Source organism: Podarcis pityusensis (assembly GCF_964106645.2).
Source record: "Podarcis pityusensis genome assembly, chromosome: 3".
Taxonomy (NCBI): domain Eukaryota; kingdom Metazoa; phylum Chordata; class Lepidosauria; order Squamata; family Lacertidae; genus Podarcis; species Podarcis pityusensis.
In genome coordinates this window covers 87046088-87073712 of record NC_138026.1, presented here as the reverse complement: position 1 = coordinate 87073712, position 27625 = coordinate 87046088, and the positions used below count along the sequence as shown (strand labels likewise).

Here is a 27625-nt window from a genome sequence, read left to right as displayed (position 1 = left end):
GAAACTCTTCAATCTATGGAAAACAGAGCAATCCTTTTATGATTAGTTGTGATGTATGGTAGTTGTGTTGACTCTGGTCCATGGGGTAGTTGCTCTGGTCCATGGGGTCACGAAGAGTCGGGTACAACTAAACAACAAAGTTGTGTTGACATGATTTTCCAGGTGCATTTGTGGTGGGACTGGTTTGTGTGGTGCTTTGATTTCATTTGGTTTGTATGGCTTTTGGGTGAAATCAGTAATAAATCAGCAAGAGTCCATCTAACAACAGAATGGACACCATGGGCGTCTGATTTCCCCCTCATTCCTTATGTCCTTCACATGCCCCCAGAATCTGCTTTGCAAGTTTGGGGGTCCCCCAGAGCAAGTTGGAAAACTTAAAGGAGCAAAGCAAGAGGGTGTTGAAAGCAAAATACATGGCATTCAATTTTGTAAGCTGTATTGTAAAATGTGGAATAGAAATTGATGATGATGATGACGATACAGTTAGTGTTGAAGCTGCGAAACAGCATTCTTCGATGGTTAGTGTCATACTTTTTCATATGTAATTCTTTTGGCGTGAGGTGTTTAATGTTTTATTATGTTTTTACACAAGCCACCAAGCCAGATGAGATGTGTACAATTATTATTATTATTATTATTATTATTATTATTATTATTATTATTATTATTTTATCCTACTTGCTGCATTGATGATGTAGACTTTAGCACAGGTAGAGACTGAATCAATCAAATCTTAAGGTGTTGCTGTGAAATGAAGAATAAAATAATGCTTGTTTTAGTGAACATTAATATAGAGTTTATTGCTTAAATTTGTTTGGCTCACCGAACAAAATAACTCAGTGGAATAAAATAGGGGCAATATATCTTTAATTATTTTTTTTTAGTATTACATTATATTCTTATAAAAAGGTGCAGATAAAAAGGATGCTACAGGTTTTGTACATTTAATTTCATTTATAATCTTAAATTGACCAACAAATGAGGAGACACCAAAGCATTAGAGGAGCAAGATGAAAACATGTAAGCACACGCACACGCACAGGTTTTCTTAGCAGTTCTTGGGCAGGGACACTTGCCAGGTTCATATACAAGATGGTGTAAGGCAGATTAGTTACCTCTTAAAATGGTAGAATTCCTCCCTTTATAAATGAAAATTCTGAGATAGAATAGTGGTGGCAGCCTAACCTATATTACTGGTTTTGATTAGTCAAGCCAGAATAACATATTTCAGTAGTGGGGAACGTGTAGCCCTCCAGATGATGTTGGACTTCTATAAGCCCCAGCCAGCATGGCTCAGGGGTCAAGGATAATGGTAATTGTAAGTCTAACAACATCTGGATGGTCACAGCTCCCTCGCCCTTGATGTAGCTGGCTGTGTTCATGGAACTAGCCCTTGAGCCAGTGACATTGTTGCATAGAAGATAAGGAAAACAGAAGGTGCACATCTTCATTCTACTGGGGAGGGGGGACCAGATGCAAAGACTTTGCAGATACACCTGGAGGCACCTGCTTCTCTTGTTTAACATTGCTGCCCATTCTACAGCTCAGCTGTATGATGAAAAGACACACAAGGGCACTGAGAAACTGTCTGTGTGTGCTGGGCCAGCAATGGCATATACTTTGGACTTGATTTGTGTTATGGTTGCCCAAAAAGGTTGTTTGTTGTTGGGATGGGGAACCTGTGGTCCTCCAACTGTTATTGGACCACAAGTCCCTTTGTCCCTGACCACTGGCCATGCTGGCTAAGGCTGGAAGGCCACATGTTCCTCATCCTTCTGCAACACATCAATGTGTGTGTGTGGTGCAGGGAGGGCTTCCTGAGCATTAAATCTTTCCTTCAATGGAAGCCCAGCCCACTGACCTATCCTGCCTGAGCAGTGTCAAGTATGGAACTCTGCTTGCTCCGAATATACTGGTGCAGTCTCAATAGTCATGGCTGCAATGCGGTGTATACACAAAAATAGCAAACTAAAATAAGGCGAAATAAATAGAGGTGTGGCATTTACAGGGTTCCCCTAAAAACATTCCTAAAATTGTATTTTTTTAATTATTAGAACATTAAAAAAACAGAACTGCATACATCATGTACATAACAGAACTGTACAACTGATCTCTTTTCCCTTCATGGAAACTTTTAAGATATAAACCTATTTCAATGGCTATTGGGCTATAACTTGGGGGGGGGGGGTGGCAGAAAGAAAAAGGTCTGCCCAAAGAAGTTGAGGTGGGCATGGAGAACCACAGCTCTTCTGTAGGACAAGTGCTTTGCTCTCCTTCACTTTGTGAAACATAATACTTCTAAAAGACCTGCAAACATTGTCTTCCAAATGAGAAATATCTCATTAAGCCCTTGCCATGTCCCCCCCCCCCCCGAATCTGGGATGAGCGGACTCAAACTTTGGTATTTATTACCCCTTGCAAAACTTGGAATGCTTTTTCCCTGGGAAATGCTCCATTGGCTGGAAGGAGATGAACCATTTGGATCTAACCAACAGAGGAGACTTCTAAACCTGAACTGTTACTGTATTGCCATCACTGTTAACTGGCGATGGATTTGGATTAACATGCCCACCTGGGTTAGGAACACATAGCCCAGTCCTAACATCATTGACACACGTTGCAACCAGAGTCCACAGAAGAAGGTATGTTGTTGTAGATTTTCTATTTGTTGTCAACCACAAACAATAGTGATGATGCATAAGTATTAGGAAAAGTTGAAGAGCTAGATTTGAGAAGATACGAAGTCCGGCTGCAGTCATTAAAACACTCCGGGATTTTGTGTTTTCAAGCATTCTCTTGATCAGACTTCCCCAAACTGGTGCCTCCCCATTGTTTTATATTACAACGTGCAGGAGACCCAGCCAGCACTGGCTGTAGCTGCTGGGAATTACAGTCTAAAGGGAGTTATAGTCTCCAGGTGCTGTTGGACTACAACTATCATCATCCCTGAGCACTGGTCCTGCAGCCCGACTAAAGAATTTGCAACTTATTTTTCAGAGGGAAAAATGCTTTGGATTTAAGCTGATTCAGATGTAATGCTTTTGCTTTTATTTTATTCATTTTTAAGTGATTGCTGCATGCCACCTGCTGGTGCTTGTCACCAAGTAAGCTTCCTTGCCACCCAAAATGGAGGGGGTGCCCCTCTGAAATGGGACAATGACAGAGAGAGCCACCAGCAGGCTCCAGGCTGGCCCTCCTCCGATTCATAACCAGAAAGAATGGGGGTTATGGTAATGCCATCAGCATAAGACTAAACCACATTAACAGAAACAGATCAGATTAGTCTCTTTTTTCACATTCAGGAAGAGGGTCACAGATGAATCTAAGCTGGTGAATTGGGATTTATCCTTTGTAATTAATCTCTCTGCAGGCCTTAAATCTTTAGAAACTAAGCAAGAGGGGTAAGACGGTGCTGAAAGAAAACAAATGTTTATATTCGGGGGGGGAATGTTATCTCGGGCTTTTCTGCATACTAAACTCATTTGTTCTCCCCCTATGGCACATAAATGGCGTTTCTGTGTGCTGCTCTGGTTTGCCAGAAGTGGCTTAGTCATGCTGGCCACATGATCCAGAAACTGTCTGCGGATAAACGGCGGCTCCCTCGGCCTATAGAGCAAGATGAGCGCACAACCCGAGTCATCCGCGACTGGTCAGGGGTACCTTTACCTTTACCTTTATGGCACATATTGCTTCAGCCTCGCATTGTGTCCACAATACACATTATCACAGTACTACATCTCTACTACAGAGCTCGGCAAAAAGCTTGAGATAGCAATTACATTTTCTTTTAAAAGTGTCTATTTCATCATCTTTGGAGGTGGGGAGAATACTCCCTAAAGTATAAGTTTGTAAAATTCCCACACACCCCCAAAAGAAAAGTTTTTAGAAATATTTTTTTTAAAAAAAAAAGTGCTTGGGTCTATTTGCAGTGGGTTTGTTTTCACAAAAAGAGGCCCTTCAAAACAGGGAGGAGGAGTAAAGGAGAGAGCACATTGCATCCGGCCCTTGTAAGGTAACCGGCTCTTCACTGTCTGTGTCAAAGCAGAAGTGCTGGATTCTGGAATGTCATGAACAGAGAAATTCAGAAATGGGAGGCTCAGACTCCACTACATTAAAATAAGGCAGCTTCTGTCTTCTCACTCTCTCTGTCTCTCCTGCATGTTCCCAGATACCTGATTTAGTGTTCCTGATGTTCTGACCAACAACCTCCCTCTACAATTTTCTAACGTGGTTTGCATAGAATACTGATCAGGCAGTGCTCAAGATGCAGACGTTGTCTGCTCTACAAACTCAAGGTTAAGCTTGAAATTAAATAACACTTTGATACAAACAAAAAGCAGGTGATAAGGGGGGAGCAATCCTATGCTGCTTGGGAGGGTGGGCAGAGACGGAGGTCTACTGTGTGGCCACAGAAATTGCATAATGGCTCCCTACTGGTAGTGGGGACAAGAGCAGGGCGTTACGGGAGAGGTTGCACTTTGGAAGTGGGGAAGGTCAAAAGGCAGGGAGGAAAGCTGCCCCACACTTTCCACCCCGGCTGCAGTGAGCCTGCAGAGTGCCAGATGTGGTGGTTCTGCCACAGCTTCTCCCACCCACAAAGAGGTCATAGGATTGCTCTGTAAAGTGACGATTTGAGCCTCTTCAGGATTCCTCAGAGTCCCAAGGACTTCTCACTCACAGATGACACGTTCATTTCCAGAAATGGGCATGACCATCTGTCGCTACGCTTAACACCCAGATCTTTCTCGCCTCTTTTTCCTATGCTCACTTGAAGGAAGGCGACAGTCTGTTCACCTCTTTATGATAAATAAGGACTCTAACACTATATGCTTCTATTGCCATACAGCCATATAGGTACAATGAAACAGGAAGATATTAATATGCTCCCTCTCACTGTTCCGGCTGTGCATGTTAGATAGTTTCCACTGTGGAACAACTAATTATTTTTGGATTAATTACCTGTGCTCTCTGGAGCTCTTATCAAAGTCGACTGGGGTAAGCCACCTTTGAGTCTACCATCACTCCCTTCCAGATGGAAAAGTCCTCAAACACCCCAGCTTTCTACCGATGCAGCGTGTTATTATTATTACTACTACTATTAAAATCGTGCAGCCCTTTCTGGGAGACCTGGGGCTTCCGAGAAGGCCAGCCTGTTAAAGTGTAAGCTCCAGTTCATCCCAGTAGAGTTATGGCTGCCGACACAAAAAAGGATTCCCATTTCCAACCACCAGACAAACTCCATTTGCCTGGGTTTAAAAAAGAAAAAAAAATCCTACCTCTGCCAGTCCCAATAACCATTTTTATTGTGCTAACAAAATTATGTAGATTTACACCTGTGAACATTCTTATTTGCCACCCTTTCCCTACCACATTGCTCAGCAATGACAACTGAACTGGCTCGAAACCCATTGCGGTCACTCTTCCGAGTGTGGTTCATCCTTCCCTCATTCTTTCTCATGGCTGGGCACATCCCTGAAGACTCAATATCCATGATTCCTGAAAAAAACAAGGAGTGTCGCAAACAGTCAGTCTGTCTTCTTCGGCTGAGCGGTCCCACCTACTTCCGCTGACGCAGCATCACTTGCTTTGCTTTATATGATATAGGCCACTAAGTAACATTTCTCCAGATCGAAAAACATGATTCAGCCTTTGACCAATGGCCTTTTGTAAATCCTGGGGAAGAACGGAGCTGCAGCGCTGTAGACCCACTCCACAACAGATGCCTGAAGGATGGGCAGGAGGGTTCAGCAAACCAAACTGAAAATGTCTTGTTAATTTTCTCAGATAGATGGAGAACTTTTTTTTTTTTAAGTGTACACTTTGGCACAGAGTAAACCATAGTCTCTCTCCCCATAACTAATCGGCACAGAAGGCCCAACGGTTTGTGTTCCGCCACTGGGACCTGGCTGAAGTTGTGAGGGGAAATGTCAAGAAGCAAACTCGTCTACCAAACAGCACTGTCTTGGTGACAAATCCCTTGGGCTGTAGAGAGGCACTTTTATAACCATTCCAGATTATATGGCTATGGAAGAGAGCAAGATGGGAAGGCCCGTTCATCCTGGAAACAGTAAACAAAGCCACCAGATAGACAAGTCTCCCTGGAAGGATATTGGCCAGCCTCCGCCATCTTGTTTGACTCTCTGTTGTGGCAATAAGTCTTTGTTTTGTCCTTTCCTTTCCTTTGTGCTTCTTCCTCCTCCTCTAATAATTGAGCTTTGTCACTGCCCGTTCCCGGCTCGTCTCCAAGCTTTGGTTCCCTGAACGCTTGCGGTTGCGCTTGAGCTTCGATAAGTCCTTGTCAAAGACCTCGCCGGACCTCAAAGCAGACACGAGATCATCAAACTCTCCCCCTCCCTCCTCAGAGACACTGCCAGCCTTGGCTTTCTTCTGCCGCCGCTCCTTCTCTCTCTGTTCCTTTAGCTGTTGAGGGAGAAACAGACATATATACATGGATTTAAACTTGTCAGGGGATGTTTAAAAAAATTGTACTGCTGAAGCCACTAAACAGAGATATTTACACCTTGTATAAAAGATCTATAGAATTAGTTGTTTCTTGAACCACAAACTTGAACCACAAACCATATGCATATACATACATTATACATATACATATACATATACATATACATATATGTGTGTGTGTATATATATACATGGCTAGGCATTGCCATTAGATTGGACTCTTTCGTTCTTGCTTTTAACGATACTGTTTTAGTTAGGAAATCTATATGCTGCCCCTTATCAAATCAGAAGGGGGTTTATAACATAACAAGCAACATAATGTACATGCATACGTAATATAATAGCCATTACGGATTTTATAGTCATCCTACTGGTTTTTGTTTTGTATCTGTTTTTCATGTTCTTATGCTGCAGTTTTCTATATCAATTTAGGAGATTTTAGGATATTAAGTGGTTTATAAATGCTGTTAAATTAAAAAAACAAACTTCAAAAGTATAAGGTCTGTGGCTTTTTTTGTGGCGGGAGGTGAGTAAGGAAGCACATCATAGAGATGTATATGATTATTTATGCTAGTAAGAGAAAGTGGTGAGGTTCTCCTCCCACTCTCTCACAACCCTAGAAACCATGTTCATCCAATGAAGCTGGTTGTGGGAAGGTGACGGACAGAAGAGAGGAAGTACTTCTTCACACAGAAGCACAGTTAGACAATAGCACTCACTCCTACTAGACATACTGATAGACATCAACTTAGCTTTAAAGGGGGGGATAGCTTTAGAGGAATTATGGGAAGATAAAGGTATCAGTGCCTACTAGTAACAAAGGCTATATATTGGTTTAGGGATTCTACTGCCACGAACCATGTTTACGATTTTGCATAACTGATTTTTAAAACGTAATCTCTACTATTTTGCTTGATTGGTCACTCTGGCAGCTTTTACAAAACTGAAGGCGCAGAAATTCTTCAGTAAATAATTTTTTAAAAAAAATAAAATGAAGTGGCAGCCCAGGATATCTTCCCCATGAGTTCAGAAAGCAAGGGGGCATTCCTTTAAGGCCAAATCTAAAATGAAAGTGAGCATGGAATTAGAGAAAACCCCTTTGAAAGCGAATGTTCTGGCTAGAAGCCACAATCCACTTATGAGTCAATTTTATAAAAGCCAGTGTGACAACTCGTGAATAAAGGAGCAGTGATTGTGAAAGTCGCTTTGGGGGTCATGTGACTCTTGCTGATGAAAACATAAGCAGTGAAGCAGGACCTTTTGCCTCAAATCCAGGCCATCCCTGTGTGATTAAATGTTTGGGAGGAAGAGACAGAGAGAAATGCATTCCTTTTCCCACCCACACAGGAAGTGGGTGTCAAAATGTGACCCTGACTATACTTGAACTCAGTAGATAACACCCCACTGATTTCACTGGAGTCAGGAATATATCCCAAGTTGTGACCCAGAAACTCCAGGGCTTCTTTTTTGCCCTGGCCACACACAGTTCTTCTGTCCCCCACTGTTCCCCTCCTAAATTCCAGTACAGAGGACCTGCCAGTGCCCCTCATTCCTGCAAATCAGGGGTCTGCCCTCTCCTCCCATTCCGGTTGTGTGTTGGACAGTCTGCCTTTCAACACTTCTAAAACTGTTCCTTATTGTTGTTTCACACTTATGGGCTCATGACATTTTAAACCACGCACAGCTGCATACTAATTCACTGGGAAAGAGTTTCTTCAAAATAGTCCTACATCCCCACATCACCCCACAGCTCATTTTAAGCTGGAGAAAACAAGGGTGTTTTCACAGGGGACTCGGAAAAGCAGCCCTCATTCTTAGCGAGGCTGGAGTGACCATCACTGCTAGGGTTAAAGTGCTGGCAACATGAAACGAGGCAGAAGAATGCTGAGGAACTGTTCTCAGGCTTGGGAAAGCCATAAGGTTAGGAGAGGGAGGTCAGTTCACATGAACCCCCGGGGATCCAAACATTAGTGCTCTAGAGGCAGAATCAGCAAAGGGAATGAATTGGTGCATTACACAGCTGAAGGAATTGGCTCTACCAAACCAAAATGCAGCTTGCAATAGCTCCTGGAAGACAGCAAGTAAGAAATCAATTGCATGGCAGGTGTCTTCTTGCATAAGGTAACAGACAACAGTCTGCCCCAGCTGTATGCATGGAGATGCATGGACTTCCCATATTTTTACATTTTGTCCAGCAGAAATGGGAGGGGAATGGTTGAGTGCTAGAACCACAGGGCTGGTGTGCCAGATTCTATTTCTGGTGTCAAGGGCTGAAGCACTGGACTCAGGAGAGGTCAAAGGGGATGTCATGCCATTAAATTCAAATAATGCAATGTAGTACCTTTCATCATCTGTAATAATATTAATAATTCTGTTATTAATTTATTATTAAAATCTAATTCAATGGAAATCATGGATTGTTCTGTTTGCATCTTACCGCTCTCCATGCTTCCTATGGCAAACAGTGGAACCTTCCCTTGGTATTTATCACTGTTTCTCATTGGAAACAGCCAGTACAGTGGTACCTCTAGTTATGAACTTAATTCGTTCTGGAGGTCTGTTCTTATCCTGAAACTGTTCTTAACTAGAGGCGTGCTTTCGCTAATGGGGCCTCTTGCTGCTGCGCTGTCGCCGGCACACAATTTCCGTTCTCATCCTGGGGCAAAGTTCTCAACTCGAGGTAACTCTTCCAGGTTAGCGGAGTTTGTAACCTGAAGTGTTTGTAACCTGAGACATTTGTAACTCGAGGTACCACTGCATTTTCATTCTTGTCTGTACGGCACAGTGTGCATTGTCCCTTATTAGCATGTAGACATTGTGGTGCTGAAAGGAGGGCGAGAGGGACAGATTCTTACCACACAGAGCATGTGGGACAAGGAAGGTTTGTGGCAAAGAGCATGAATGAGAGGCCAACAGGCAGGCAGGATATGAGCTCAGATGGGACAATGGTGCAGGACAGCTGGCCGCACTGTGTGTGGGAGTGCAGAGAGAAGACATGTCCCTCAGCACACGCTGTCCTTAGACTTCCCAAGATGCTGGGAGAAACAACTTCCCAGAGAAAGCTCTCTTTTTGCTCCAACACACTTGAGTCCTCCTCACCATGGCTTCCATGCGTGCCCTCCGCTCCTCCTCCTCTTTCTTCTTCCTCATATTCTCCAGATCTTGTTTGGCTTCTGTGAAGGACTGCAGGAAGGTGTCAAAGATGCCAAAAAACTCATCTGGCTGCATCCTACCCTCATGCTCTCCAAAGTGCTTCAGCGCCTTGGCGTACTGTCAGGGAGAGGAAGAAAGATTAACAAAAAACAAAAAACCAGAAACAGACACACTGCATTTAGAACAGGAAAGAAAAGGCACAAGTGTGTTATGAAGTGAAATGCATCCCGCCCGCCCCTTTTTATTGCTAGTGAAAATTCCCATCAATGCCCAGCAGACCAAGGGATTGGGTTTGTCATTTTAATGGTCCCTTTGCCTCACCAGTCTGGAGAGCTGGGCTAGCCAAGTCTAGGGCAGGCCACACAATAAGCATGAAGCAGCTAAGGCTTCAGCTCTCGTTCATCATGAGGCCATCTTGAGACCCAATGAAGTGGCTGCCGGCATTTGCCAGGCACCATGCTGCATAGCTTATTTGGTGTAATGAGCAAGCGAGCCAGAACTGGTGGCAACATTTCTCCTAGAACAAGCAAACGGGTGCCAGAAGGAGTTTGGGATAAGCTTTGACTTGAATGTAAGAATTTGATACTGAGGCTGTCAGTTGTGAGGCTTGGGCAGTGGTTTGTGCACTCTCTCTCTCTCTCTCTCTCTCTCTCACACACACACACACACACACACTCATATGACAACAACAAAGCAGGTCAGGTACATCAACACCTTAGATATAAATTCAACTCTGAACCCCAGTGCAGAAATGCTGGTGGCGGCGGTGACAACGGTTAAACAGCACCCAGGTTCTGCCCAACTTCTTTCCCTCCCAATTACCTGCAAAGCCAGAATTAAGAGGCTCTTACAGGAACAACACAGCATTTTAATACAGAGATTTTGTTGGGCAATTACTTTAAGAGACCTCACACCCAATATAAAAGGTTGTTTCCTAGGAGAAATGAAACAGTGGCTAGATCATGTGGTTGATGAGTGGGGGGGAGAGGGTAGTAAATAAGAATGGACAGTGTGGAAACATTACTCCCATTCTTTTATAAGGAGAATGCAGAGGCTAAAAGAAGCATTTGGTAGCTGCCAACTGATAATGCATCTGTCACAAGGCAGCCATGATTTAGATTTGGTGAAATCACAGCAATCACTGAATTTTTTCTCACCAATCCTTTCCCCCTACATTTGTTTTTTGTTAGGTCTGCTAAATATTCCATTTTTTTAATACACTCCATGGACCCTGCCATTCTGCTTCTCCTCCACACCCCCATGGATATGGACATCATGAGATACACGATAGTTTTGTCCTCACAGCAGCTGAAGAAATGAACAAGCTTATTCATGACACATGACTTTCACCACCTCAATAAGCCTCTCTGTTGGACACAAAATGTACAACCTCCCTTTCCAGTGCATCCTCCTGACAACAGGCCCTTAACCCTGCAACCCTGTGTGCATTACAAACTGAGCTTGCTTGTGTACTCCCCAGCTTGCCACAATTTCTTTCCAGAAACTGCCTGACACAATGACACAATAATCTCATCTGAGATCACAAATGGTGATCTCCCTGGGGTGTCAACTGCAGACAGCTTTGCTTAGTTTCTTGTGTCCTGTCATTTGCTCATCCCCAAAACACTGACATTATGCTGCAGTGCTGCTGAAGCTGGAGCAATGCCTGTGGGCTTATGCTTCCTTTTATGTAAGTGAGCAATGCAGAGTTTCAGATGGCAGAAGCCATGGTCAAGGATAACACAGGGGGCATTTCTTTTCCGTGAGATGCCATCAAGACTGGGCATGATTGCTCCTGCAAATGGTTAAATGTTCAAAATGCAAAAGGGAACACAGCAAGGCACTCTCTGTATACCCTGAGAAGAACTGTCTGCCACTCAGCTCCCTTTCCATCTCGAAACTGGCTGAGCCATTATTTTTCAAAGCAAATAAACCCAAACTCTGAACTTGCTTGCTTTCTTCTTCCCTCCACAGATCCTTCTTCTATTAGGCCAAACTAGATATGGTGACAAATGCAAGGCTGTCATTCAGAAGAACAGCTGTGTATTTGCCTTCCCCTACTCTACCAATATGCGGGTGGCGCTGTGGGTTAAACCACAGAGCCTAGGACTTGCCGATCAGAAGGTCGGCGGTTTGAATCCCTGCGATGGGGTGAGCTCCCGTTGCTCATTCCCTGCTCCTGCCAACTTAGCAGTTCAAAAGCACGCCAAAGTACAAGTAGATAAATAGGTACCACTCTGGCGGGAAGGTAAACGGCGTTTCCGTGCGCTGCTCTGGTTCGCCAGAAGCGGCTTAGTCATGCTGGCCACATGACCCAGAAGCTGTACGTCGGCTCCATCGGCCAATAAAGCGAGATGAGTGCCGCAACCCCAGAGTCGGCCACAACTGGACCTAATGGTCAGGGGTCCCTTTACCTTTACCTTTACTCTACCAATATCTGAGCCATTTCAATATGTTAGGGAATATTTATCCTCCCCTTTTAGGTACAGTGGTACCTCGGGTTAAGTACTTAATTCATTCCGGAGGTCCGTTCTTAACCTGAAATTGTTCTTAACTTGAAGCACCACTTTAGCTAATGGGGCCTCCTGCCGCCGCCGCGCCGCCGGAGCACGATTTCTGTTCTCATCCTGAAGCAAAGTTCTTAACCCGAGGTAATATTTCTGGGTTAGCGGAGTCTGTAACCTGAAGCGTATGTAACCTGAAGCGTATATAACCCGAGGTACCACTGTACTGTGAATTATGGTGCTGGAGGAGACTCTTGAGAGTCCCATGGACTGCAAGAAGATCAAACCTATCCATTCTGAAGGAAATCAGCCCTGAGTGCTCACTGGAAGGACAGATCCTGAAGCTGAGGCTGCAATACTTTGGCCACCTCATGAGAAAAGACCCTGATGTTGGGAAAGATGGAGGGCACAAGGAGAAGGGGACGGCAGAGGACGAGATGGTTGGATAGTGTCTTCGAAGCTACAAACATGAGTCTGACCAAACTGCGGGAGGCAGTGGAAGACAGAAGTGCCTGGCGTGCTCTGGTCCATGGGGTCACGAAGAGTCGGACACGACTAAACGACTAAACAACAACAACCACTGTACTGACTCCCATATTTATTTTCATTTGCTAAATTTATATGCAGCGTCTCACAAACACAAAAGAATTTCAAAGCAGTTCCCAATAAAACAATACCACAAGTAAAATCAATCTAAGTAACAACACCAAATGTAGATGTTCTGATTGACCAACAACTTTGTGTGTTCAAGCGCCTCTCTGCTAGGGGCATATTCTTCTCATTGCGAGCAGACTGCAGTCTGTTTCACAGCCAGATTGCTGGTCTACAGCACCATTCTGAGACTAGGGCTTTGATTGCTCAGTCTTGTTCTGCTTTCCTGCACACGTCAGTCAATTCTATTAATATATCATCCACTAATGCCTATAAGATTTTAAGTGACAGGCTAAAAATAGACTATTTTACCCATACTGAATGGCCAAAGTAGGTTGAGGAAAGGTATTTGGTGGTTAGGATTTCTAATATTTTCTTAGGGAAGCCTGAGGTTTGTGACTATTATAAATCTGGCCATTCAAACATCTTTTAATGAAACCTCAACCTAGGAATCATTTACTTCCACAGTAACTCGCATATTCAGCAGTTTGATTTGGGGAAGAGGACTAAGAAATGAGTGGTTGCTCTAGATAACACAGAAATTAGACCTGGACATCTTAAAAGCATTTTGAAATTTGACCTGTGTCTGACTCTAAGGCTGTACAGTATAGGCAATCCTGGTTGATAAACACTTACTGGTTTGTATTGGTACTGCCTTGGCTCAGAAAACCTGCTGAATTCTGGTCCCCCTTCCTTGTTCATTGGATCCTGTTGATCCCAGCTGCCTGTGAAATGCTTCCCAGACGTGTTTCCACACTTGGCAACAAATTCCCACTGTTTTTGTCTCCATCCCGTAAATGATCCTTGCTGATACTATGCATACCCACCTGCCAAGTTCCTTGACTCCAGAACCCACCATGAATCAGGAGAAAGCCTGATTCTGCCATTACACCCTCAGTCTATGAGCACAGAAACATGGAACTGCTTTTTTGCTTTGTAATACACAAAGAAAATGTAGTTTTGCTGTTGCTTCCTGTTTATGGTGTGCCAGGAAAGCAGTAGCTCCCAACACCCACTGGAGAGAGACAGAGGGAGATAATCAGATAATGATGGGGGAATCACATTATCTGCATTCCTCTTCGGTTGGAAGAGGGGACCAGGGGTCCTTCACCGGCAGGTAGGGGGAAGATCATTGGGAACAAGGATGAGGCAGTGCATTTCTACATCATGATAGGTGAGATGTTGTCTCCTTCCCATTTAGACCTCTGTGCTCATTAACCTAGATCCATATACAGAAAGGTGTTTAATCCCAATGACTGTCACTGTTCTTCAGCTTAATGGCCAAAGCTTTTAAAGCAAGACCCATTTCAGTGTTGATAAAAATCACATTCATGAGTGTTTTCTTGCTAAAAGGAACAGTATCGTGGAATTTCTGAGTATTCTGGCCTCCGTCCGTACTGGCCAGTTGCAAGAAGTTTCCATGGTGGAGACAGCACTCCTTGATTCAACAAACACAGAGAGACCATTGAGAATGGAGCAATTTCAGGCCCTGGGAAGCACATCTGGGGAAATATATATATACACACATACATACATATATAATTTTTATTTTTATTTTATTTTTTTAAAGCAGGGGGTGGGGAAAGAAAGTAAGAAAGTAAAGTGAGCATGAGAAATAGCTCCAGTTTTGTTAAGGACAGAATATTCCCTTCCTGGCTCCAAAGGCAGCTCAGGGCTTGATGAGGAGTGAAAGCTGTGAGCTCCTCCAGTAGAAGCTGAAAAGGAACTTGGTTCAAGAATAGTAGCTGCGCACATGATTGTACGGAGTGACAGATTGATGGGGCATGTTATAGCAATTAGAATTAAGCATCTCTCGTTGAGAACATTATGTTGGCAAAGGTGCATGCAGCCACTTCCAGACATGATTGGCTTTGCTGTGGGGAGACACTTCAATTAGCTTAGCAGAACCAGGAACCTGATTCTCCTTCCCCAATATGATTAAATCCGGTTTGGGATGAAAATAAACCCTGGATTCTTAATCCTCGAAACACCAGAAACAAATTGCACCAAGTGATGGAAAGGATACACGATTGGAAGATACTGACATAGCTAGCACAAATAGACGGAAAGCTCTCATTTGCTGAGCTGGATTAAGCATTATGCGGGGTAACCTGCAGCTCAGGTTCTCAGGCATTGTAAAGCACATGCCATGGGGTATGATATGGGCATTCCCCGCTGTGTTGAGGGACTATTGTTTTGCAGGATCTGTTTCTCTTCACTAGGCTATGTTATGATTCTCCAAAGCTCACAACTCAGAGGTAGTCTTTGGAAGTCAAGAATGCATTATACTGCATAACTACTTTGTTTATTTTAATTGGTTTAATTATGGTGCACACATGGGATTAGTGCATTTCCTACTGCAAACGTAACACGCAGTAAGGAAAGTCTTACTTCTCCTCTCCCAGCTCCGATCTAAGCAGAAATCACCAATACAGACTTTCCCCCTTGTTGTCCTAGACTTGGCCCATGAAGTGTGACCTAACCTTGCTCTTTGGCCCTCCCTGTGCGACAAGCCAGTGCTACAGGTGATCCTAGAAACAGGACACCTAAAGCCCAAAGCTGGATTGTTTCTGTTCTGATTGGGGCTAGGGAAAGAAATAGGTAATCCTCCCCTCACTATGCCCCACATTTAACATTTTTTATTATTATTCATTTAATTTGCATGCCACCCTTCATCTGTAGATCTCAGGGTGGTCCACAGCAGCAGCAGCAGCAACAACAACAACAACAGCAGCAGCAAAATTCTAAGAATTCCTCACAACATCTCAGAAATTAGGGACATTCTACTGGTGTAAAAATAGAGTGCCCCTAGTTTCTGAGGACTGTTGGAGGGTATATTATTATGGTAGGAAAGGCACCCCCATATACCCGTGCACCTAAAATAGAATTAATAAAAACAAAAGAAATGTCTACACACTATGAGGAAAACACAAACCTCAGTCTGGCCCTTTCTCACAAGACAGAAGAAGAAGAAGAAGAAGAAGAAGAAGAGGAGGAGGAGGAGGAGGAGGAGGAGGAGGAGGAGGTGGAGCAGGAGGAGCGGCTGTGTCCTCAAGTACAAAAAAGTATTAAATGGCAGGACCCTATCAGGCATGAGGCGCCAAACATCCGCACTGTACCAATGAAGATTTCAGCTGTGATTAAAAGAGAGTCTGTTTTACCAGTGATGTGCTAAGAAGAGAAAGGCCTTAGGCCACGGGTTGACCCCGAGGCTCTTAGAATCTGAACATACAAACACAGAAAGCTGTGATACACCAAGTCAAACAATTAGTCCATCTAGCTCAGTACTGTCTACACTGGCAGTGGCTCTCAATGGTTTCCGGCAGCAGTCTCTCTCTGTCCTACCTGAAGATGCCAGGAATTGAACCTGGGATCTTCTGCATGCAAAACCGATGCTCCACCACTGAGCTCCTGCCCTGGCTAAGGAGATTTCTGTATGAGGGATAAGATGCCCTTTCCCTAGTAAGTAACCCTAGAAACTGTGCTCGGTTAACATCCCCACTTAACACCAGGCCTTTTCAGGGAAATGTAAATTTTGGCTAACTTTCCTTCATTCTTCCCTTTTGCTTGCTCATTATATATTTTATTCCCTCAGGCCACTGGATCCAGACAGAAATAGAAGCAAGAAAACAACCCAGGAACAAAGGTTCTGTTAATGAAGAGAAACCAAACAAAAAGTGAAGGGTCTGGGAAGCAAAGTGCTATATGCGAACAGTATCCAAACCAATCCTATATTAACCTGGGGCTCAAAGACAGACAGCTGACAGCTTGAAATAACAGGCTTGTTGTTTTAAGATAAAGGACATTAATTTTGAGGAAAGCCAGATAAAACACTCTGTGTATTTCATTTTTATAACATTTCCATTTCCCATTTTTTAAAATTAAAACCTCCCCCCTTTTGCATTTGTTTTTTACGCTGCAAGGCAACTCATCTTAGCCATGAAAAACAGACACACTCACAGAGGAGAGAGACAGTTATAACTTTAAAAGGTCAGAGCTGGGCTGTGGCACATTTTGAAACAACATAACGTAGAGAGTGAGGCCCTGTCATGTGTCATGATACAAGATAGCAGGGCTGGATTAAACAGCTGGCTAAACACGCTGCACTTGGAAGGTCAAGCTGGGGCCCAGGCTGCAGCGCCATTCCCTGAGAGCACCACTGGGTGGCGCTGCCCTGCAGATCAGAACAGCTTGGCTTTCCCCTCATGGCAGAATCTGTCAATTTCAGTCTCTCTCTCTCTCTGTTTCTCATTTTTTCAATCTTAAATTTCCTTCTCCACATTTCTGCATCAGTTTGTGATTTTTTTTAAAACTCCTCATGAGAATCCAACATTTTAATGCACTTTTTTTTGCAAGCAATTTCCCCTAATATGTGCATTTTTGCATGTTATTTTCACTAAGATTTTTATGCCTACTTTGCCTAAACATATCCATTTTTGTACACATTACTTGGCTGGCTAACTCTGCCACAAAATTTGGAGCAGTTTGAATTTCAAAAGATAACTGCCGTTTGGTCCACATATTTTTTCAGGAAGTTCAAGTCTGGCAAATTCACATTACAATGCGAATTGAACCAAATCCTGCCCTCCCCATCTCTACAATGGCACTAGCAGCCATGTTCCTAATAGTGCACAGTGACTATTTGAAACAGACTCGCTAGCAAACTAAAAGTGAGGGGAATAACAGCTGTACATCACATGGCACAGGAAAATATTTTCCACAACCCCAACAAATGCAATGGATGAGAGCACAAGGCTGAAGGGCTCATAAAGCATCTGGGTCAGAGCAGGGCTAAGCAGAAGGTAGCCTGGGATCTGCTGGTGGGTCTCTGGGTGATCTGAAGTAGATCAGCAAGGATTTCTTGCTCTCAATTGTTTAAGAAAGGCAACAACCAAACGACCCCGCCCCCCGCAGGAGGGGGGTTTTGTATGGAATAAGTGTGTAAGCTCAATGCATATCTGTTATTCAAAACAAATTCCTGGGCTCAGAATTCTTTTATTCTTTTGCACCAAACTCCAGTAGGTAGGTATCAGGGTTCTAGTAACCAAATCAAATCAAATATCTTTAATACGGTCAATGACCAGCAAGCAATTTATAAAATAAAATATGGCAATATAAGTACTATTGTACTACAGATAACAGTGGAGATATGGCCAAATCACAAAATTGGTACTTATGTTTATGACCAGGTTTCGACTTTTAAGGTTTTAAGGATTCAATTCAAATGTCACTACTGTTTATTATCGTTCCATTGATGTTTGCAATTTGAACTCCGTTGCTGTCATCATTGCTCGTCTTATTCTTGTTGCAACAGGGTTCTAGTACAAAACATAGTTGGTACTACAAGGCTGAGTTAGAGAACAGTGGCTCCCCAAAATATGAATTCCTACATGATGTAACCTACGAAAGAAGGGGCATTTCACATGTTGCAGAGACAATAACTGCCCAAAGCATCCAGGGGTGTGATGTGATGCGATCAACTTAAAATAGAAAGCACCAACTTCAGCTGTAATGTGAAGTGGCTGAAAAATCAGGAAACCTCGCCACTCAGGCAAGGTTCCACCACAACTCCAAAAGGTGTTTTTTCAAGCTCCTTACATAAAAGAGAAAAAATGGGCCAAGGTGTAACAGACTTACTTGGTGCTATTAGCTGCCTTTATCACACTAGCAAAGCAGGACACGTTTACCATTGTTACACCTTGTTTACATTATGACTTGTTCTCCTTTAAACATTCTTGTGCCTTTATAACGTTTTCTTATGTTTCTTCCCCACCCTAGATACTGAAGGATTTGTGCCAACTTCTAGTCAGGAACAAAGAAATTGAAGGTCTACTCTCCTGCTGCTTTACAATTTGCCTCTTGGGACACGATGTACATGCTTTTCTCTGAACACAAATGTTATCAGGTGGAAAAAGAAGTGTCTGTTTTGCTCCAGGTGATACGTTGGGGAGCTAATACAAGCCCCAGTTTCTAATATATGCACCCTTGCTAGCTATCACAGTTTTAGTTCTTCAGTGCTTTCTTGTCTTTCCAGAAGTAACCTACGAATGGTACATTTGGGTCTACTGAACTCATCTTAGCAAAGCAGGTCACTGCTAGATATTTGGAAAGGACCTTAGTTCTGGAGATGAAAAATTAGTCTGTAACTGGAGGATGTATTTAGATTTGGAAGTTGCAGGTAAGTTGCATTATCACAGCATTTCTGTTTAATAACCTTTGTCTAATCAAATGTGCCATTCAAACAATAATTACAGACCTTTATTAAAGAGCCACCCATTGTCCCATGGAAAAGAAGCAGCCTTCATTTCTGCAGACAAGGTTCCTTTCTCAATGAAGAATAGATATGTGTACTCTGTGCAACAGCCCATTAAAAATGAAAACAAAGTTACATGCCTCGTATGTGTTTTGGGTTGGAGGACCGTATCAAAGAACAAACAATTAAAAGCATTTTCCTACCTTATCCTTTGCATCGTTCAGAAGGTCTTCCAGCTCTGAAAAGCTAAAACTGGCTACAGTGATAAAGTCGCCCATGACAGGGACAAATCTATCGCCAGCTTCCCGCATACGTCTCTTCTGGTAGTCCAGCTCCTAAGAAAAGAGGAAGGTCAGAGCAACTGACTGGCAAAATTATTTAAACAGGTGCAGCCACACTGTTAAGACCAAGCAACCATGTGTCTGCTGGGCAGCTTTGGAAGCAGCTTGGGACATACAAAACAAGGCATTTCTTAAACATTCCTGGTGGCAGAGCACATAGCAATTCAAATCAAATTTCTACCATCGATTCCTATGTTCACAGGCCGAGACCCTGTGGTGGCTTACCTGTCCTCCTGGTTCTGGCCCTTACTCTTCAGGAATTCTTTGTTTTGTTTTGTTTTGTTTTGTTTTGTTTTGTTTTGTTTTGAAAATCAAGTTTCTAGTCTCTTTATTTACAGGCAAACATGCAAGAAATATTCTGCCCGAGTGCTCAGCACCTAGCATATCCAGAGTCCATTAGGATTGTGGGTTTCAGCCCCATGTTGGGCAAAATTTTCCTGCACTGCAGGCGGTTGTATTAGATTTTCCTCGTGGTCCCTTCCAACTCTGTGATTCATTGCCATAGGAGAGTCTGGGAAGGCCTGGCTGTCTCATAGCTGTTCCCTGAATGTGTGTGTGTGTGTGTATGCACGCGCGTACATACACGTACACGTACACATACATACATACACACACACACACACAGAGTGCTCTCCCATAATCCCTAGTCATTGGCCATAATGCCTGGGGCTGATGGGAGTTGGAATCCATCAACAACTGGAGGGTACCATCTTGGCTACCAGTGGTACACAGTGAAATCAGAGTGGTGGTGATGAAAGGGAGGGGGGGCAAGAGATGGAAGGCCTGGGAATAGACTGAAGCAAAGAGGAACAGTAAAGCCTAACATAAGACAATATTAGACAGCATAATTTAACCATTATCAAGGAAAAGATCCTTTCCCCTTCCATTAAACAATATCTTTTTAAAAACAGCAACCACAACAGCACATTCCTGAATCACAAGCGCTAAGGGTAACACACACAGGGTATTTCCCAGCACATCAAAACAACGAAGGACATTCAGAGTCTAAAGTACCCAACTTTCACTTTTGTTTCACATTGCAACAAAAGTGAAAGACCCTGCACCAATGTGACTTGGAAGACATGTTTCTTTCTTAACAAGCTTGTCAGTGCTTTGAATGACCTCATGAGGTCAGTCAAGGACAGTATCAAGTGCTCCTTACTCTTCCTTTCAAAGCAACTCCATTCACCACAAGGCTTGATAATGGGCACGGCATAAGCTCTAACCTCTGGGTGTTCTGTTGCCTTTGTGCAACCATTATAGCATGCTGGATTTCCTCCAAACCAAATGAAACTAATTGTTAATCAGATAGTGGTTTATCTTCCACTTTCTTTTTCTCTATTTCTTTTTTTGAGATTGCAGTTCTGAGCATATGCAGTTTGGTGCTGCCTTGAACTTCCATATTCAGGTTATCTGGGAGTTATTTGCCTGGAACAGCAGTGAGCGCTTTGAGAACTGGATCTCACAACTGAGTGAGCACAGACTGACTTTTGAACACCTTAAGCTGCTTGAGATTGTGAAACAGGGTGACCTGGGCTCAAATGCTCAATGGCAAGCCTTGGGCCCATCAACACACTCTTAGTCTAATCGGCCTCGCAAGGTTGTTGTGAAGATAAGAGGATCAAAGAGAAGTTTCTTGGATTCTCATTAGGACAACTGCATACTTAAATACACAAGTTGTGATAAAATACATGTTCAATGATGTGTTTTAACATGTATTCAAATTTTCATATTTTTTAAAAAATTCACAAATTAATACAGAAATGGGATGGAATGGACGTATGAGTTAACATCTGCAAAACTGACTAGGGCCAGAAATGACGTGATCTGCCCATCCCTAGAGGATGGAGAGAGGTAACCTCCATTTATGTCACCTTCAGTTCCTTGGAATCTGGTGGGATGCAGACGGAAGAAACGAAAGACAACTATACATGGAAATATTATGGGGTTGTTCACATTTAGAGCTGGGAGCTCCCAAAAACCTTTAATTGTGCTTTGTCAGGGTTAGTTAGCTACCCATGCCATCATCTCTCTTTCTCCAATCTCTTCCTATCAGCATTTAGACTGCAAGATCCTCAGGGCAGGGAATCTTTTCCTTCTGTAAGAAACATGCCGGCTACAATAATGGCTTACTAATACCCCCCACAGTTTTAACTGAAGCATTATCTTGTGCTGGAATTGCTTGGGGCATTAGATATTCTCTTTAAGAAGGCACAGAGTTTGGTTTTGGGGAGAGACTCTGGCTCTCCTGGTGTTGCTGAACAACAACTCTCACCGGGAGTTGCAAAATTCAGAAGTGAAAGTTAGGACACTGCTCAAAAATCTACACTATCAGAGTTAGTGCAGGTTTAAAAACAAAAAAAACCAAGTACTCGCCGTAAAAGCTACAAACACATTTGGCAGCAAGGCAGATGGATGCCCTGGCAGGGCTCACAGAGAATGGAGAGTGTTTATGAATTTGCATTTTGATATACTTTGCATTGCCTGCTTCACTCTGTGAAGCTTTTCAGAGCTGGACTCAAGTCTCATTTTTTAAAATGGTGCTGCCAGCCCTGGGAAGTGAAGGATTACAAAGTGCCTCTGTAGAGCAGCTGACTGTGAACCTATTTTTAGCCCTGTGTTTGTAATAAGGGGCTTTGAAGAGCCCTCTCAACTGTCAGAGCCAGGACTGTGGCGAGAACACGCTGGAACGCAGTCAAGAGTTGCACCTTCCCTCCCCCCCTCCATCAAGTCCACTCCCAACAAGGACCTTCCATTGTTGCTATAGTGCTGCATTTTTACATGCCAAAAGTGGGTGGGGGGAGCAGTGAAATGAATGAGCAAGAGGGGAAGGTGCTGGCTGCCAAGGCTAAACAGAGGTGGGAGGGAGGGGGACGGGTGCATGAATGGGAAAAAGATGTTGCCCAAGAAAGGGAAGGAGAAGGTACTGCAAGGACACTGGGCAAGCAACTCACAAGCTTGAAACCAAACCGAATCTATGGTTTATCACTCAACAGCTGCAACTATCCTGTAATTTCTTGGATGCCTGAAACAGCCAACACAGAGGAGCTCTGGGCACACAGAGCTTTCTTAGCATGCAAGGGGAAGTGTGCCTGCTGGAGAGGGGTGGGACGAGCTCGTCAAGGAACAAAGTCAGAACTTGAGAGCGACCTCCTCAATATTTATCATGCAAACTGGCTCTGCCACAACCGCTGTGAATCCACATGAAACTTGAGAATTGAAAATGCACACTGAACAGTATTTCATTCCGTGGAAGCGAGCGCTGAGCAGCATTTCCAATGGCCTGGCTTGCACACCACACTCAGCCAACTGTTGGCTTAATGCATTGAAGCGATGGAACCAAAAAAAAATTCTTGCCAGAAGCAGGACCTGAGCCAATGGGTTCAAACTACAAGAAAAAGGATGAATACAGTGGAACAAACTGTATCAAGAAGGTGGTGGACTCCTTCATTAGAGGACTTTAAGCAGAGGCTGGATGGCCACTTCTCAGGGATGCTGAAATAGTAGGATTCCTGCATCCACAGGAGGTTGGAGCAGGTGACTGACAAGATGCCTTCTAACTCTATCGTTCTAGTCCTCGCATCGCATGCTCCAGAAGTTACTATAAGATCATGTTATGTTAGGACTGTAACTAAAAAGGCCAGCTCCAATAGCATTTTATTTAAAAACCCATGAACTTTGTGTTTTGAGTCAACTGACAGCAATCTTGAACCTGCAAACTGAGAGAAGTCAAACTGAGAGAAGTCATTTACAGTGTAAATGGGGTGGGGGGTATTCAGGGGATATTTGGTTCCACCACTCTACTTCCCATGGTCGGGAGTGAGAATGAGAGGACACCTTAACTCCCTGGCTATCTAGCATATTGAGATACTATTGATGTCACCAGCTATTTATGCAGGAGCAATAATGTTCTCCGGTACAGGGAGAATGAATGTAAAATTTTGTGTTCGGTCCATACCCAGTGCTGCACTCACATAACTAACACCACTAAGGGTCACTTCACACACTGCAGGATTAGCGGGTATATATCACAGGCCCATTCTTAAGGAAATCAGCCCTGAGTGCTCACTGGAAGGACAGATTGTGAAGGCTCCAATACTTTGGCCACCTCATGAGAAGAGAAGACTCCCTGGAAAAGACCCGGATGTTGGGAAAGATGGAGGGCACAAGGAGAAGGGGACGACAGAGCACGAGATGGTTGGACAGTGTTCTCGAAGCTACCAGCCTGAGTTTGACCAAACTGCGGGAGGCAGTGGAAGACAGGAGTGCCTGGCGTGCTCTGGTTCATGGGGTCACGAAGAGTCGGACACGACTAAACGACTAAACAACAACAATCACAGACCCATGCTGAGTACGTTACTACAACTATATCTGTAACATCGGAAGTAGATCCATACATAAACCTTTGGCATTAATATCACACTGTTTCCTCTCCAAAGTACCCTACATAAATGAATCTTCAGTTGGGGAGATTATTCAAAGCAGCCCCAGTGTTTGCAAATAATTCAGTGTGAAAGCACATCAAAGTGCAAGCAGATAAATAGGTACCGCTCCGGCGGGAAGGTAAACGTTGTTTCCGTGCGCAGCTCTGGTTCGCCAGAAGCAGCTTAGTCATGCTGGCCACATGACCCGGAAGCTGTACGCCGGCTCCCTTGGCCAATAAAGTGAGATGAGCGCCGCAACCCCAGAGTCGGCAATGACTGGACCTAATGGTCAGGGGTCCCTTTACCTTTTTAATAAGATAAAATGAAATGGATGATAAACTTTACAATGTAATAATTTAGCCTTGCAATGATGTTTGGTTCTTGCTGCTTGACGTATTTTTGCTGCAACAGCGATGATGATAAAGAGTCATCCCAAATCACAGGTGGGAGGCAGAAGTAGCATGACTTTATGAAGGCCACACAGAAAAGCCAGTGGACAGCCAAGAGGAGAAAGTAGGTGTTCTTGGCTCTAGGTCCTACATTCAGTTCACCAGACCACAAGCCCCTAGAGAAGGCCCAGTATGACTGAGTCTTTCTGTTTTGCAAAAGCCCGTTGGCTCCATTCCTTGTTTGTCCAGTGTGATTCTATTCACAGGGCTTGTAGTAACAGAACTCTACAGTGATTACCCCCCAAGTATATAACATCGAGTAGAAAATGAAAGGACTGAGCCACTCCCTAGAAAGTAGGCAGGCAATTCTCTCTGTGGTTGTTTTGAACAACCAACTACAAGGTGCCTTCTCTGCTCCATTATGGATGCATGATCCACTGAACTAGAAATGTGCTAGGGAAGTCAGGGCAGGAGCCACAGCTCACAGGTAAAGCAAGTGTTTTGCATACAGAATAGGATGGGAAAGATCCCTGGACATGACAAGAGTAGTAGACAATATTGAGTTTGATGGACAGAACAAGCTGGTGTAAGGCAGCTACATGCCAGGCTGTACCCTGTGGTGCAGGGGGTGGGCAAAAGGGAAAAGAAACAGACAGCCATGTTTGGTGTGAGAGACAATGCTCCACCTGTCCTCTGCTACTTGAAGGATCTTGGGCCCCATTGGTGGCTGTTCACGTATTGAAAAAGTGAATCAGGTAGGTTTGCCAAGTACAAACTGAATCAGTGTTTTCCCCCATCCTTGGTTGTATTGCAGCACCGTACAGCTGTGTGGCCACCAGTTCCATACCTGCTTGCTTCCCTGCCTTTCTCCCTCCTTGGCAGATGTTTTGGCTGCTACTAAATGATTTGATACATAGGCTACACCCCACCCGTTCAGACCTGTCCACAGAGGCCACGCCAAACACCTGCTCAGAGACCAAACCTCTCTGAAAGAAGCAAAAGCAAGTGTTCCAACATTTTTAGGGCATGTCATTTGTCAAACTCCCATTCCCCCAGCTCTCAGTAGCAGATCAAACAAGTTTCTTAAGGGGTACATCTGGTTATATCATCAGCCCAGCCCTACGGGAGACGGTTTTAGGGAAACAGGCAGTGCTTGACAAAAGAAGAAAAGCTCGTTCTTCTCCCACCAAAAACACAGTGCCCGAGTTCCCGAGTGAGTATTTGGAAACCACGAAATACTTACAGCTTCAACAGCTTTCAATCCAGTCTTTATGTTGTTCACTTCCTTCTCCAGCTCCACCAGGCTGCAAGGAGACACAGAGAGACATACAGCAGTTGAAAACAAAAAGGGCAGTGTTACATGGGAATACAGGAACTGGTGAGGCAGTAAAGATCGCTGGTCCATCCAGTCTGGTATCCTGCCTCCGGCCCCAGCCCCACACCAGATGCTTTAGAGGTGGCAGGAAGAGGTCCATTCTGTGTTGCATGAGCTTTTAATAGGAGGGTTCAGACCCCGGGCTGCTTGCACTCACACACAAGATCCCACACTATTCAGAAGAGAATAAGCCTTTCAGCCTCTGGATAAATGAAATGGGGGAGGCAGGCTGAAGCACCCAACATTTTGACATGACATGGCCAGCTTTAAATCAAGCAGAGAGCTTCTGCTTCTCTTCTTCCAACAGAGGCCTTTGGGGGACGAATGGACTGGTTGTTTGTTTGCTATTGACTAGTTTTTCATTCTGCTTGTGTCAGGTGTCAGAAGATCCAACTCCCCATGGTAGGTTGCCGGGAATGGATAAAACAAGGAAAATTCTTACCAATGCTATTTATTCAATATTCACAGAGATAGGCTTAGAAATGCAGCCTCTTTTAGTACTGGTGTTGCTCCAAGTGAAACCCCACCCCCTCCGTCTCTCCCACTTCCTCATGAGTCATCGCTACGGGTGCTGGAAAGAGCCTTTCGCCTTTGAGGTCTCTGCTCTCCTACTTTCAATGCCCACCGGGTTCTGGAAGGGGGGGGTCTGGAATGCTTTCTAAAGACACTTTCTAAAGTCATTCAGCTGTCTCTCCCCTGATGCTGCTTCTTCTTCTTCCTCCTCCTCCTCCTCCTCCTCCTCCTCCTCTCCCATTTCCCAGCTTTTCCGCTCATCTGCCTCTGAGCTGTAACCTTCCTCAAACCCCTGTTGTAATTCTGAACTGTCTCCTTCTTCTCTGGAAGGGTCAGGCTGGGGAAGCAGTCTCCACCATTCCTCCTCTACCCAGTCCCTGACATCTTGACTTATGTTCTTACCTCCTCTTTCAGTATGTATCTTTTAACAAATTTAATCATTTTCTGTTCTTAAGTCACCTTGGGCACCTAGTGCAGAAAGGCAGAACAGGAATTCCATTGATTAACTATTACCTGCTTAACTCACAGGCAGGAACCCAGCACCAGAATAATCATCTAAAGAGGATCAGCTTCTTCCTCCCCACCGACATTATTATGCCCTCCTCCCAAAAACTGACAGCAGAATGCAATGCACATCCACTCTGAAGTATGCCAGCATGGCGTAGTGATTAAGAGTGTTAGACTAGGACCTGGGAGACCACAAAGCTCCCAGGGTGACCTTGGGCCAGTCAATGCCTCTCAATCTAAACTACCTCACAGGGTTGTTGTAAGGAGAAAATGGGTAGAGAGGGAGAAGCATGTTCATCACCTTGAAGTCTTTGGAGGAAAGGTGAGATTAAAATTAATAAAAAAGTGAAAATGAAATGAAACTGAGTTTAATGGGACTTATTCCCAGGCAAGAATTGTACATTGTGGCATGAGTAAAATAACCCCTTTTGATTAGTTGAATAAAAAGTGACCATAAAGATCCATGGAAAACTACTAATGTTGAGGGATAACTGTTGGCTTTTCATGCAATAGTATACTGGGCTATAAAAAGTGGCAGAAACGTAGAATTGTAGAATTGGATGGGGCCCCAAGGGTAATGCAGCCTAAATTCCTGCAATGCAGCAATCTCAACACATGGTCTCCCATCCAATTTGAAACCATTCCGGACCCTGCTTAGCTTTGCAAATGTGCTAGCAGATTTATTGCTACAGCATCATGTGAATCTACAACATCTAGCCACTAATGCTGTACAGGTCATATTCCATTTTTCACTGCAGGTTAACAGCCTATTTTACAACACATTATTATATGTCGCCTCTAGTCAGGTTGCCGATTTATATATAATGAGCAAATGTCAACACAGTGATCTAGTACCCATCCTTTGTTGAAGTTTTAATGCCAGCCCCATCCCCAAACTTACTTGACTTTTGCTGCTTCTGGAAGATGCTGTAGTTCAGACTGCATGTCTAGAATATCTAGGTAGTTCTTTTCAAAGATCATAATCAGGTAGTGTAACAGCGTAATGTTCCTAAGAAAAACAGAAATGAATGAGGCAAAAAACAGGATATTGGG

The 27625-nt window shown here is 43.9% G+C and overlaps 1 protein-coding gene across 6 annotated transcripts in view; it reads right to left on the bottom strand.

Annotated features, from left to right (window-relative positions):
* Positions 1 to 850: 850 nt before the first annotated feature.
* The window catches only part of DAAM2 (dishevelled associated activator of morphogenesis 2), a 216907-nt gene continuing 190132 nt past the window's right edge, over positions 851 to 27625 (bottom strand). For all 6 annotated transcript variants that reach the window (XM_081000107.1, XM_081000112.1, XM_081000111.1 and 3 more), the window contains 5 exons: positions 27474 to 27581; positions 25421 to 25481; positions 19227 to 19358; positions 9562 to 9732; positions 851 to 6420 (listed from right to left, as the gene is read on the bottom strand). In XM_081000107.1, the coding sequence (XP_080856233.1) occupies positions 6202 to 6420; positions 9562 to 9732; positions 19227 to 19358; positions 25421 to 25481; positions 27474 to 27581 (691 nt within the window). In that variant the 3' untranslated portion in view covers positions 851 to 6201. The remainder of the gene's footprint in view (positions 6421 to 9561; positions 9733 to 19226; positions 19359 to 25420; positions 25482 to 27473; positions 27582 to 27625) is intronic.